The sequence below is a fragment of the Triturus cristatus genome, chromosome 7 (assembly GCF_964204655.1).
Source record: "Triturus cristatus chromosome 7, aTriCri1.1, whole genome shotgun sequence".
NCBI lineage: Eukaryota > Metazoa > Chordata > Amphibia > Caudata > Salamandridae > Triturus > Triturus cristatus.
In genome coordinates this window covers 1489338240-1489351567 of record NC_140590.1, presented here as the reverse complement: position 1 = coordinate 1489351567, position 13328 = coordinate 1489338240, and the positions used below count along the sequence as shown (strand labels likewise).

General features: G+C 40.3%; 1 protein-coding gene across 1 annotated transcript in view; it reads right to left on the bottom strand.

Moving 5' to 3' along the window:
* Positions 1–13328, bottom strand: part of LOC146812239 (uncharacterized) — a 303094-nt gene that overhangs the window by 150171 nt on the left and 139595 nt on the right. The window contains exon 7 of the mRNA XM_085615147.1: positions 3261–3366. Coding sequence (XP_085471273.1) covers positions 3261–3366 — 106 coding nt within the window. The remainder of the gene's footprint in view (positions 1–3260; positions 3367–13328) is intronic.

Below are 13328 nucleotides of genomic sequence, written 5' to 3'. Positions count from 1 at the left end.
ATTGTGAGGAGGAGGGCTGCCCCTTTGCTGTGTTTTCATTTGTTGGGTTGGCCTGCAGTTGCTGTTTCTGCCAAGGAGAGGACAAAGGACTGGATTTTGCTGTGTATCCTGCTTGTGAAGGTTCGCCAAGGGCATGTGTGTGCTTGCCTCCTGTTAAGAATCCTCAGGGACATAAAAGACTTCCTGCAACTCTGCTGGTGCTGCTGGACTCTGCCATCTGTGAATCCTACCCTTGCCTGAGGTGCCTCCTTCCAATTACAGGGCCTCAGAGGTGGACAACGCAAAGCCTCGATGTGTCCCGAGGGTGACGGTGTGTCACGCATAGTACCTGTGCACCAAGTTTTTCCATGCATCACCCGCCGACCAGAATTGTTTTGGATTTCAATGCTTCACTTCCTCCTACAGTCCCAATTCGGCGCATCACTTCTGTGTGCAGTAGAACTGTCGCCGCCTCCCCAAGGACTCAGGAACTGACGCATCGCTGTATTTTCCAACGCTTCTCCTGTCTGCGGCTGTTTGGCCTTGTGATCTTTGACGCACCTACAAGTACCTCGGTGTAAAATCACGCATCCATAGTTAAAGTCATTTTTTGAATTATGTATGTTGGTTTTTTGCCATTTTGGCCTTGTTTGATTTAGATAAAGATACTTTATTTCTCTAAACTGGTGTGGTGTCCATTTGTTGTGTTTTCACTCTTACTGTAAGCGTTGGTATAAATAGTTTACACATTACCTTTGGGATAAGCCTGTCTGCTCATTCCAAGTTACCAAAGGGGTGTTCAGGGGTTAGTTAAAGTGTGTGTCCACCTTACCCTGACTAGAAGCAAGGGTCCCTACCTGGACAATTTTACCTATCTCTGCCAATTAGAGACCCCCATTTCTAACACCTGCCTTACCAACTTTACACCTATTGTTGGAAATTGGTTTATTAGTAGTGAAAAGTAGTGACTTACCACTAGTTTTAAGGCCACAAACACATTAAAAAGGTCAGTGAAGGTCTCAATAAATTCTTCCCTTCCTCAACCCTAGGTAGCTGGCAAGGAGCAGGCAGGCGTAACTTAAGAGCCAGGTGTGTAAAGCATTTAAAAACACCAATACATCAAACAAGTAAGACACAATACACACTAACAATCTGTAGGGAACCAGAGATATGATTTTTTAAAAGAATAAACACTTTCTAGCGCATAAAAACCTATAGCGCCACTTTAGGAATCTGGGCACCACGATGGAGCCTGGTGGGATACACTAAGCAGGAGGCCCCGGTCAAAATTTCACCTTCGAACGTTGAAACTTTTATAAAGGATTTTGCTCTCAATGTTAAACGGTCCCCTCCAGCAGGCCAATTTCGATGCACCTTGTCTGAATGCTTCTCTGCAAGGCGTCGGTCAAACCTTGGAACTCTGGCGCTTAGCGGGATAAACCTCAAATCCAGGCTGGGATGCGGTTCAAGCTAGCCGCTTGACTCTCGGTGTCGAGTCAGTAAACTTATGGAGGTTTGTGACAGAAAGGGGCTCATTATGATGGTGGCCAGACATCATAGCAGTGCTGGGACCACCCGCCAGACATGCGGCGGTCCCACCAGTGTAATTAGGATGCGCCCGCCATACTGGCAGGCGCATCCTGGCCTTTTAACATTGCGTACGGTGTTGCCAGCTGCAGCACCGTCTGCAATGTTAAAAGGCCATACTGAGCATTTCCCTGCACTACGTGGCAGGCACCATGCGGTCCCTGCCATGCAGTGCAGGGAAATGCAGGGAGGTACCATGGGTAATCCCCACACAAACAGAGGGGGCCCATAATGGGCCCCCAAAGCCAATCTATATCTGCTGCAAAAAGACAGGCAGAAAGGGATACCGTAATCCCTACGGCAGTGCCTGCACAGCTCTGCCGTAATGTTACCCTGGTTCCGGGTTCCGCAAGGCGGGCAGAAAAGGACCGCCTTGCAGAACCATGGTGGACGAACTTTCCATCTGCTGCGGTACCATTGGGATTCCCACCGTCACCCTAATTTGGTGGTGGGAAATTTCTGTATGATGGCGGAAGGACCGCCACCTCCAGCCCGGCGGTGGCGGTCCTTTCGCCATCATAATGAGCCCCAAAGTTCCTAAACTTCACCAAACTTCTAGATCTAGAACTACTTCCTTAAGTTCCTTTTGAGGGATCAAAGTGTCCAAAACATAAATCCACTTGTCTGAAATCACCTAGATGGTGGATTCAATTCTCACAATGCACCTAGCTAAATCCTTAAAAGTCCATTGGACTCACTCCAGGATGGGAACTCTTGGTGGAGATGATGAAGTCGCGCTCTATTAAACTGTAGCTCACAAGGAGTCCACTCCTTAATCCTTCTTGAAACAAGGCAAAGTTGTTAGGGCTGTAGCACTAGATTGTGTAGACGGTGCAGTCCTTCAGAGCTGAGTCATTTGAGTGCAGATCCTGATTCCAGTAGGGCAGTCCCTCTTCTCGTTGTAGTTTCAGGCAGCAGATCTGAGGAGCTGAGCAGCTCCCCCATATTTATTCACAATTTCTGGGTATCACGCAAGGGGGCACCCCTGACCAATGGAATGCAGGGTTCCACCCATGTGTATGTCCACTTCCTCCGAAGTGTGGCATATTCTTGTCCCAGAAAGCACTATTCTCTCAAAATCCAACGTGGAGAAAGTCTATCCTTTGGGGTTAGATCTGGCTAAGGTAACCTTATACTCAAAGTACTGGCACTGGGCCTAGTAAGCAGAGCCCAGGGCACAGTCAGATTCATTTACCAACAGTAACAAGCAAAAAATAATGTAAGCAGGACAAAAAGGATTACATTCTCACTCCTTTTGCAACATGCAAGCATGTAGCCCATGTCAGAAGACGTTATCCTGTTAATAAAGGGATTGATCAGATTCAGAAGACCAAAGAACAGGTAACATTGCAAAAATAGTTTCTACAACTATGAATGGTGCTATGGTGGTCGAAATGGGGCAGGCTTGCCTGGGTTTCTAACCTGTCTTGTGTTTAAAAATATTTTAGCAAATTTGGAGCGTTGAGTATTTACAGTAAATTGCAAACTTAGGTCTTAAAATGTGTGCTTGACTTTGGATGACAAAATTATTCAAGGCTACACAAATATTTTTGCAATAAAGTGGCCCCTCTTTTTACAAATTGGTTGCATTAGTACGTACCAATAATAAAAAAAAACAACAATGTCATACATTGATTGCAAAGAAACTGTGCAATATAAGTTTGAAAAAAGTATGCTTTCAGATAGTGACTCACCACCGATTCGACTGTCGACTTAAGTAATTTGTTCAGACCATCAAGTAGCGAATTAACTATGGCCAGCAGTGTAGTGACCAAACCTGATATTAGTCCACCTGTTGGTCTGTTAAAATAAAATAAAATGTTACATAGATCCTTACGCTGACATTCATTGGGATGCACATAAACAGTTGCTAGTTGCTTCATGTTTTTTCTATATCTACTTTATTGGCATTCATTATTTTTTAAACTGCAGTTTGAAACATTACCCATGGTGCAGTCACTATTTAGAACCGAGGAGCTAGTATTGGGGCGCTCTGGAAGGATAAGAAGCAAACCAATACGTTTGCATATCCGCAGAATATGCTCCAATCATTTCCACCAGCCTCCCCATAATTAGTCTTTAGTGCAAACCGGTAATCAATGAATAATGTCTAGGAGCAGTAGTTATAAACCACTTACATCATTCGAATCATTATCTTATTTCAAATAGAGCTGCGTGGTCTATAAATCCTTTGGAGCACATTTATCAATTATCATGTAGTGCAACGCAGCAAACCACCTTGCTGCACTGCTTGAAAGGGAAAGGGAAGGAATGCGCCCTACTTAACACCATAAGGTGCATTCCTGTCCTTTCCTTGCACAGGCACACTCTTTGTTGCCTAGTGCCAAAACAGCACCCTTGCGCCATGGTGCAGGGAGCCTGCTCTGTAAGCAAAATTGTTTTCCTGCACAAAAACAATCCTCTGAGGTATTTTCCTCTTTCTAAATGAGGAGAACGAGGATAAATAAAGACATTTCTCCTCATTAAGCCTCACCTGGGGTTGCATAGCATTTCATCACATTGCCAGGTCTACCACTAACGGTAAATCTGTGAATGTGCCATGGGAACACCCACAGCAACACTCATGGAACACATCCCTGAGGCAGAGGAATGCAAGGCAGTGATTTGGGCTGTGTTGCATTACTTTTGATTTATCAAGCCATCCAGGTCCATCTGCTTTTATCATTGTGTTGCCCTTGCGCCCCCTTGTGTGGCACAAGGGTGATGCAATACAATGATAAATATGCCTCTCTGCATATAATTAAAAAAATATATATATTTAACCTTGGCTGTTATTACGAGTCAATATATAGTGGTTACCGAGCATCGCCAGAAGGAGTAGGCAACTGAGATGTGTCCCTGTCCAGTAAGAAGGAGAGAGAATCGGATCCATTGCTGTGATTTCTGTGGTAATGTGCAGCACCTCATTGCTTTGATTTCTGTGGTAATGTGCAGAACCCCAATGAGGGGCCTGCTTCGGATACCACTGTTTAAGAAAGTGTATTTATCTACACTCTCTGGATTATTACTTGGAATATGAGCAGAATACAATATCTCCGCTTATCGGTGAACTGTCAATTCTATAATCCGAAACAACAAAAGTAACATTTGGCCCACTTGCGCTACTGTTCTACTTGTAACCCTCTACTTTCCTCCCTGTGTAGAGACATACTACAGGTCTCTGGCCATTTTTCAACCCATTATTTCCACTGACAAAGAAAGGTTGCAGTTGAGGATTTCTCTCCCATTGCAATAGCCCTCTTCAATAACAGCAAGGGCAAATCGAAAAAATTCCAGCCCTCATTTTTCATCTTAGGGCACAGGAAGATTGCCAGCATGAAACTCACTGTGATGTGCAGCACCGTGCTCCCCATGCGCATCAGCAGCTTATCAGTAAAGCCGTTCTATAATTACCTTGTCTCTGGGCAATCCCAAGGCTTGACTGGAAACCAAAAGAAGCCTTGGCACATTTTGTCTGACCAACTGTCATACTGCACATAGCAAGTGAAGACAGCAAGCGAGTCTGACCACTGCAATAGGGGATTGGTGGGGGTTCTCCCCCAAGAAATGTATTTTAAAAAATTGCACATATGGTGTGTTTTACAAAACATTTTTCATTATAGAACCTTGTCCAATCCTTGATGAATGGATGACACTTGGACACATGACTAAGTGAATAGGTGGATGGGTGAAAAGTTGGTTGGTGAATCAATTTAAGAATGGATGACAATGAAAGGGAAAGACAAAGGGGGTGCCAAGATTGCAGAGTTGTGATCATGTTGGAGGGGGGATCTAGGAGAGACTTCTTGCCCCACAAGCCATCTGAGGAGTCAGGCCCCTATCACCACTTATTGAGTGTTACACAGAACAACCTCTCACCCTGCTGTGTGGACACGTGAGGAAAGCACCCTGGCGAAGCCCGGGCCAAGAGTGGGGTCATCTTTACCCATCATCGCCAGAAAGACGCAGGACAAGGCCCAATGGCTCATTGCTAGGTATGACCATTGATCCTTGGAACTCCAGTCTTATTCGTTTTCCGCTGGTTATTTTTGTTCTTACATTTTCTTCTTATAGTATTAATGGAATGATTAGAGTGTTGGTCATAAAGCTCTCTGTAACACAGGCTTCTTTGTGGATGTTTGTTCCTTGTCTTTAAGAAAGTGGTTTCTTAGCTGGCTGCTTCTGGGAAGCTGTAAACCATTTATAAATAAAGTTATGCTTGTATAAAATTGTATCTGAAGCATGGTTAAAAAAAGCACTTGAGGCCTTGTAGGCAGCTGGAAAATCTAAGAGGTTAGTTAATAGGGCACATGGCCAAAGATGATACCCTGAAGGATACCAGTGTCTTTATTGAAGAGGTTGAGACTATTTTCAGTATGGAAAGAAGCAATTGGAGTCCTAATCTGCCCACCAAGTCTCAGAGTTCTTGACTTAAATAGTTAAACCTATAATCAGACAAAAGAGCTGTCCAACTAAGTAAAAGCCCTTCATGATATGGATGCAAATCCTACAATAAATAATAATCTTGCCTGTTCCAATAACGTTGCTCAAACACATATATAACCGAATATAACACGGTAAAGTGGATGTATGCAGCTACCGTAAGGAAAATACCGTAAGGGAAAATCACTGGCTCTGACCATTGGCAAAGAGGAAGACCTCGTAGTTAGGACAGAGTCACTGAGAATCGAGATTAGAAAGGTAAAATGTATGGTTCAGTTATTGATAAAATAAATGACAAGAGTTTTGAAATAGATAAATAAAAACCCATATCAAAATTGGGCCAACGCATCCTGCTATTCATTTAACACCCATTTTACCTGCCTCTCGCCCTTGCGATCTCACTGACGGTCAGCCAATTTTTTTGAAAAGGAAGCAGGAGGGCAAATATCAGGTGCACATAACAGCAATCCGAGATACACCAAGTAGGAGACCACATGAGAAAGCTCAGGGAGAAAATGTATTAAAAAGCCCCCTCCTCCATCTAAAAGAACCACCTCAAATTGAAGTGGTTCTTCAAATGTCAGTGGACCACTTTTTATGATTAAGGTTGCAAAGCTCCCAACAGATACAAGGGAAGATAGTGACACAGTGAAAAACAAGGTAAGCCATCTGATTAGCCATATACAACACTGCTATTCATTGTTTTTTTTGTTTTTTTTTTTTTTTTTTTTGGAATGTTGACTTGGGTTTGTGGTTCAATTTTTTATTGAAATTTACAAAAGAATACACATAGTATAATAACTGTTTGCATTATCATACAATAAATATATAAGAAAATTGTTATATATAAGCATATAATAAAACTTTCTGAATAATTAATCATATTATATAATTTAATAAACACATAAACAGATCCATGCAAAAACAAATATTTGACTTTATATTGAGGCCATAAAAGATGGAATTACGGGAAGGGGGGGAGGAGAGAGAAAGGGAAGGCAAAGAAGGGAACACAAAAGAAAACGATAAATGAAAATGTACACAAATATAAGACATAATGCTATATAAAGCTATATAAATATGTTCCTGAGAAAAGAAGACACTCTAGAAAACCAATAAGAATAGAGAAAAGATGAATATAAGGGATAATAATTTCACTTGATGTATAAATATATATATTAAAAGATACAGAATTATATGTAAGTGTTCTGGTGAGTAGCTATTAAAAACAACAACAAATAGGTAGACACAATATGTATTAAGATTTATTAACCACCAATAATGAATGATGAATGAGAATGAAAAGGGATAAGAATTAAATTACTGTGTAGATGGGTCATTAATATTAGCATCGGTATTTAAAGCTAGAAAAGGTGACCATACTCGAAGAAAGAGATCAGATTGATCCTGTATGTTGTATATAATACGTTCGTAGGAAGCTGTTTGAATCATGGCCACCATCCATATTTCTTGTGATGGTGGTTGAGGTGACTTCCATTGCCGTAGTATACAAATTTTGGCTGTAGCTAAGGCTGTGTGTAAGAGTCGGGCTTGTGGTTTAGAGAGTGATTGTGATTGACGTGTATCATGCAGAAGAATGGTAGCATGCGAAAGTGGAGTTTGTAGAGGCATCGTGGAATGTAAGGTTTTACCTATATAATTCCAAAAGGGTTGGATCACTGGACATCCGCAAATGATATGAGAAATGTTACAAGACGTACTATCACATCTCCAGCAGTTTGAATGGGGAAGCAAGCCAGCTTTATGCAGTTTTGTTGGTGACCAGTGCCAATCATGTAAGATCTTGAATAAGCAAAATTTCAATCGTGCTTCACGTGCACCCTTGTTGAGATTGTTAAGAATGTCAGACCATTCATTATCAGTATAAGAGGCTGACAATAAGGTTTGCCATTTAGTACGTAAAGTTTGCGATAAGGGTTGAGAAAAAAGATGCGAAGTGAGAGTTTGGTAAAAGCCAGATGTAGCTCCTTTCATCTTACCCCAAGTGTGGAGATATGTTACAATTGGTGAGTCAGCTGCTATTCATTGTTGTGCTCTGATCTTATAGTAATTGAATGCCATTCATCTCTGTCTAAGGCCTATTACTTTATTTAACTGTCCTTAATAGAGAAATATCTGGTAGACTGTCTTTTGGCCTTAAATCTAGCTATTACCATGTGAAATGGCTCTGAAATCCAATTCAAGTTTAATCCTCAATTTAAAATCCCAGCAAAATCTCAGCTAGTTATGGTGGACAATCCGAAAATCTTAGCGTTAACAATCATATATATTATTTCTCCTGATTTCATCATAAATGAGACTGATTGACAGTTAACCAGTCCACTGTCAAATCAGGATTGGCTGGACCAAAATACCTTTGATACAGCTATAATATCATAATCCAGTAAAAAGACAAACAATAGTAGATTAGATTCTTTTTAACTAGATTTCGCTTAGGTACTTTGCACTTTCTGCTTGCATTTCCGTGCCAAAGAGGATGGGCCGATGAGCTTATGCCCTGTCCCAGTGATAATCCAGCAAGCCAAAGAACTATGCACTTAATTCTATTCTGCACCTTATATAAAGAGGCGAGGAGTACATTTTTAGCCCCACTTTTAAGGAAAATTCGCCCTTGTACGTATATCGATGGTTTTAACTTTTTGCACACTCTGGCCACCTCTGATATCTGTATTGCGATAGCTAATTACATAAAATTCTCCATGGCTATCAGAAAGCGCTATGAGTAAAAGAGGCTGTTAACCCACAGTACAATTTCTTGCTGTCCTATTTCATACTGTCAGAATATTATGAACTGTATAATACCATGCTGCTTTAGACCAAATATTTTATATATAGAATTTGTAAAACCACAGAATTTTATGATTTGTTTTTAAAATGTATTATTGTGCTTGTTTTATAATGTTTGATACATCATTATCTGCTCAACGTTTATGGTTCTCCGAACCGAAATAAAGTTATTCTTGACTTGAAAAACAATAGCAATGAGAGCAGTTTATATTCCATAGAGAGAAAATATCACCTTAATTAGTATCAGTGTTAAGCTAGTAGACTCATCATGGGGGGATTCCATTGACTAATTTCACATCTGCGCATTGCAGGAAACTTGGGCTACCACCCCAGTTTTTGGACCAGGGTATTTAAATTTTAGAGTGGAGTATGCCCCTTTTTGAGACGGATGACCTTCTGGTGGTTTAACAATTTGGGTGAAACTTCCCTATGCTACCATATGAGGAAGCTGTATATAACTTCATCCAATTTCTAGGGGCTTGTGAATAATTTCATCTATGTCTTTACCATGAAGCTTGATAATGTTTATATTCACACTAACCTCCCCCCCCCCCCCAAGAACAAAGATTCACATATTTTGTGCATGCCAATGGATCACAAGGAACGAAGCATTCTTTGCAATCCTCTTTTGATTGCTGGGGATTTTAATGTTACCTATGAATCACCGGAAAAGATTACGATCATGGGATCAAGTAAGAGTTTATTGAGTGAAACAAGAAAAGCTTCCCTGGTTATACTAGAATGGTATCCATCTGTAAGAGCAGTGGAGTTTGTGCCTGCTATTTGTTGTGGCCATCAGGTTGAAGAAGGTCAAGTAAATGTTCATTTGAGTCCAGGGTTTTACCCTGGGCTATACTCCTAATGGCTTTCTTTACTTCTGGTTCTGTCTCTGGTTGATTTAATTCCTTAACAAAGTCAGGTGATTAACAAAGTAATGTTTTACTTATGTAAGCACTTATTTATCTCTGAGTTTCTGTGTCCACCTGCCTGCAGAGTTCAGCATCGTGATCTACAAATGGGTAATTAATTTTGGTCTGAATACCACGTTACCCCATTCTCCCTTTATGAGTGCTACAGTTGTGCACTATTGTTCAGATTTCATCCGACATGAAGTAAGCGGCCACCATTATCCCTGTTGGAGGGTGTTATAGTCAAATATTCAGTGTAATTAAGGCCTCTAAGCATTTCAAGAATCATGTTGTATTTCTCCTTCTATGCCAAGAGCTGTTTTTATCATTGGAGGTTTACGATTAACAGCGATTCCTCAGCCGAGACTGAATTGTCCAGTTAGAGTTTGATCCCAGTGTTTTCTGGACCCCAGCCACAGGTTTAAACTAGTGATCACTGATTATAACCTTAAAGGCCTCCAATTCTAGTGAAGCATCATACGCAGTGCTCTCGTGTTCCCTAGCGTGATTATATATGATATTGTTCAGGTACTCTAATTTCCACACACTCTATTATGATGCTTTCGAGTCACCAGCTGGTGGTCACTGTGCATTGCCTCCCCTAGTCCATGCTCATCAATGGTGGATTATAGACAGACATTGTCCTTTCCAAATATTCTGTGTGCATGATCATACCTTGTAGCTAGTGTAGCATAACACTATCTAATCAGACATGTAGGTCATACTGTCCTGTATTCCCAGATTCCTGGATGTTACTGTGGCCATGGGCTCACCAACTCCCAATTTGCCCTCCAACCAAGGCATGCCTGCCCCCTTAACCATACTACCATACAGTGACAGAATCGAAAAGCCGAGGCTAGCATCCAAGACAGAATTATAATCACCAACCATCATGTTAGGAGCATGTAGCCAAATTGCAATTCAGTCTACAATGGTAGACTAGAAGAGTTTCTGATCTGTGATAGAGGTGCAAAAAGAAAGACCAATACTAGCTCTATGTGGTCCAGTTTCCCCTTAACCAATACATATTTAACTTCCTCATCCAAGCATATATTTGAAGGGACACATGGAGATTAATTGAGAACCCCCTAACAAGGAAATCTTAGCACATGAGGAGTACTCTGTGGAAAATAAGTGGCTTTACCATCGATGTTGCAACCTCAAAATCTCCTGCCTGGTCAGATGTGCTTCTTTGAGGAACATAAGAAGGCTCTGATTGATTGGATGTAAGAATGGATCTTAAGGAGCTTGATAGCCAAGACCTTTCCTGAGACATTACATGGAAAAGTCTGTATTTATTCAGGTTAACCAGCATTGTTCTTTATCCAGGGCCATTAGCCACCCAATCCCCTTTCTTTGGGTATATCTCCCCTGCCTCCTGACCACCAGCAATTAATTTAAACCCTCTGTGCATCTCATAATAATGTGTAAGTATAAGGGAAGACAGCCTTTGACCCACATAAGTAACACCCAAACTCTGTTACTCCAAGGCAGAGTAGTAACAAACTCCATGGCCATTAAATTCGGTCAGAAAGGAAAACCTCCTGTCCATCTTCGAAGAGGATGGCTTTGTGAGGTGCACTTTATTTTGTTGAGCCACCGTCTACAGCTGCACCCCACCTTATTCAGCTACCCAATATGTAAGCACAACTCACTTTTTAATATTTAAAGGTCTAAGGAAGAGTTCTGTTATTTACTCTACGGCTGTCAGGGAATAAGTGTTCACTTCAATAACTCTATCCTTCGTACTCACAAATAGTCCACAGATCTAGGCGTGACAGGTAAAAGGTCTGTGTCCCCCACCAGGAATTTTTCTGTACCCAGTCTGAACTGCGTAAGTCAAGGGACGTTTCATGAATGGGACTTGGTGATTGGTTTATTTGTTGTGCCCACTGCTGCTGCCACCACTTACCCACTCTTGACAGGCTCCTTGTCAGACCTTTGAATTCATGATGACTGCATGTTCTTCCCTTGCAGTGCGTTGCCAAAGCTGGGAATGTCAATTTAGTGCTGTGCCTATCATTGGAATGTGTCTCCTGTCACCCTATCAACCCAATGCCTTTCTAGGGTCAGTGACAAACATCATTGTGTTGTTATCGATCGTCTTCATCTTCCCTGGAAATAACTGCATGCATCTCATTCCCACTACTCAGAGGAATCTCTTACTTTCACAAACAGTGCTGTGTGCTATTGGACCAAGGCTGCATCATCAGAAAAGCTCAGGACTTTCTTGTTATCCACCTAAAATCCTCAAGTGGATAAACCGGGCCTTTGAGCCTTTTGGAAAATAGCGCCTATGCCCTGAAAATGGAGAAGGCGAGAAACCGCTGGTCTAGGGGTGCATCGAGGAGGACAGATGAATCACCAATACACTGTGCACTCTGACTAGCACATAGAATTTTGAAAGTCTTTAGAGTGGCACCACCCTTTGCAGTCACTGCTTTAAGTTTGTCATCCTATTGCTACCTCCCTCTCCCTCCAGAATGCCAACCATATGCATGTTTTTACCACTGGAACATCCTTGAAAGTCCTCATGCTCTCCTTGAGATCCAGATCCAATGTATTCAGTAAAACTATATTTGGATGTTTTAGGGATATTGGGTCCCATTTTTTTAACATGGTCCAACAGTTGCTTGTGACCCTTTGTCAGTTATTCAGACAAAATATCGAAACTAAACTATCGTCCTACCAATTTATCATGTCCAAAATATTGTGACATTGAAATATTGCCAGCAAGAGTATAGTTGTCAAGAATACCGATTTTAAGGTAAGTAATATCGATTTTTAAAATATCAAAGTCATTAATATAGTTTACAAAAAGATAGTTGTTTATAATATTGTTTTTGAATTATTGGTATGTATTTTAGTATATATTTTAAATGTATGTAATGTAAAAGAATTGTATAATTATTGTTTATGCTTTTTAATTTAGCTGTTACATTTTTAGTATTTATAAAATGTAATTTAATTCATTTTTGTGATTTTTAGTATCGTAGAAGTTTGTGGAGATTTATAGGGGTACAGGGTGGGAAGTGATATAATTATAGTTAATGAATGATTTTTTAAAAATATTACTTAATTGATAATTAATTATGTTACTTGTGCTATTCATTTTCTTAATTGAAAATGTGTGTGCCGGTAGTGGGGTTTACAGGGGTACAGGTTGAAAAGTAATTTATTTTTAAATAATTAATTAATTAGTTGTTAATTAATATTAATTATTTAATTGCTGATTGCGTTAATTGTGTTATTAGTTTTATTTTTTCGTGCAGGTTGTGGGGTTTATAGTAGTAAATGGTCGGGAGTAATTTAATTCAAATTAATTAATAATTTGTTGGTAATTATTATTAATTATTTAATTGATATATAGGTTTATGGTGTGATTAATTATTTGTTCAAGTTTAATTTAGGTGTGGGCTTTGGGGTTTATCGGGGTACAGGGTGTGAAGTTAATTAATTCTGAGTAGTTAATATTCAGTTTTTAATTAATAATATTTCTTTATTTAATTATGTTAATTGTGCAATTACTTTGTTTAACTTAAATTTTAGTTGTGGGTTTTGTAGGGATATAGGGTGGGAAGTGAATTCATTTTAAGTAAGTAA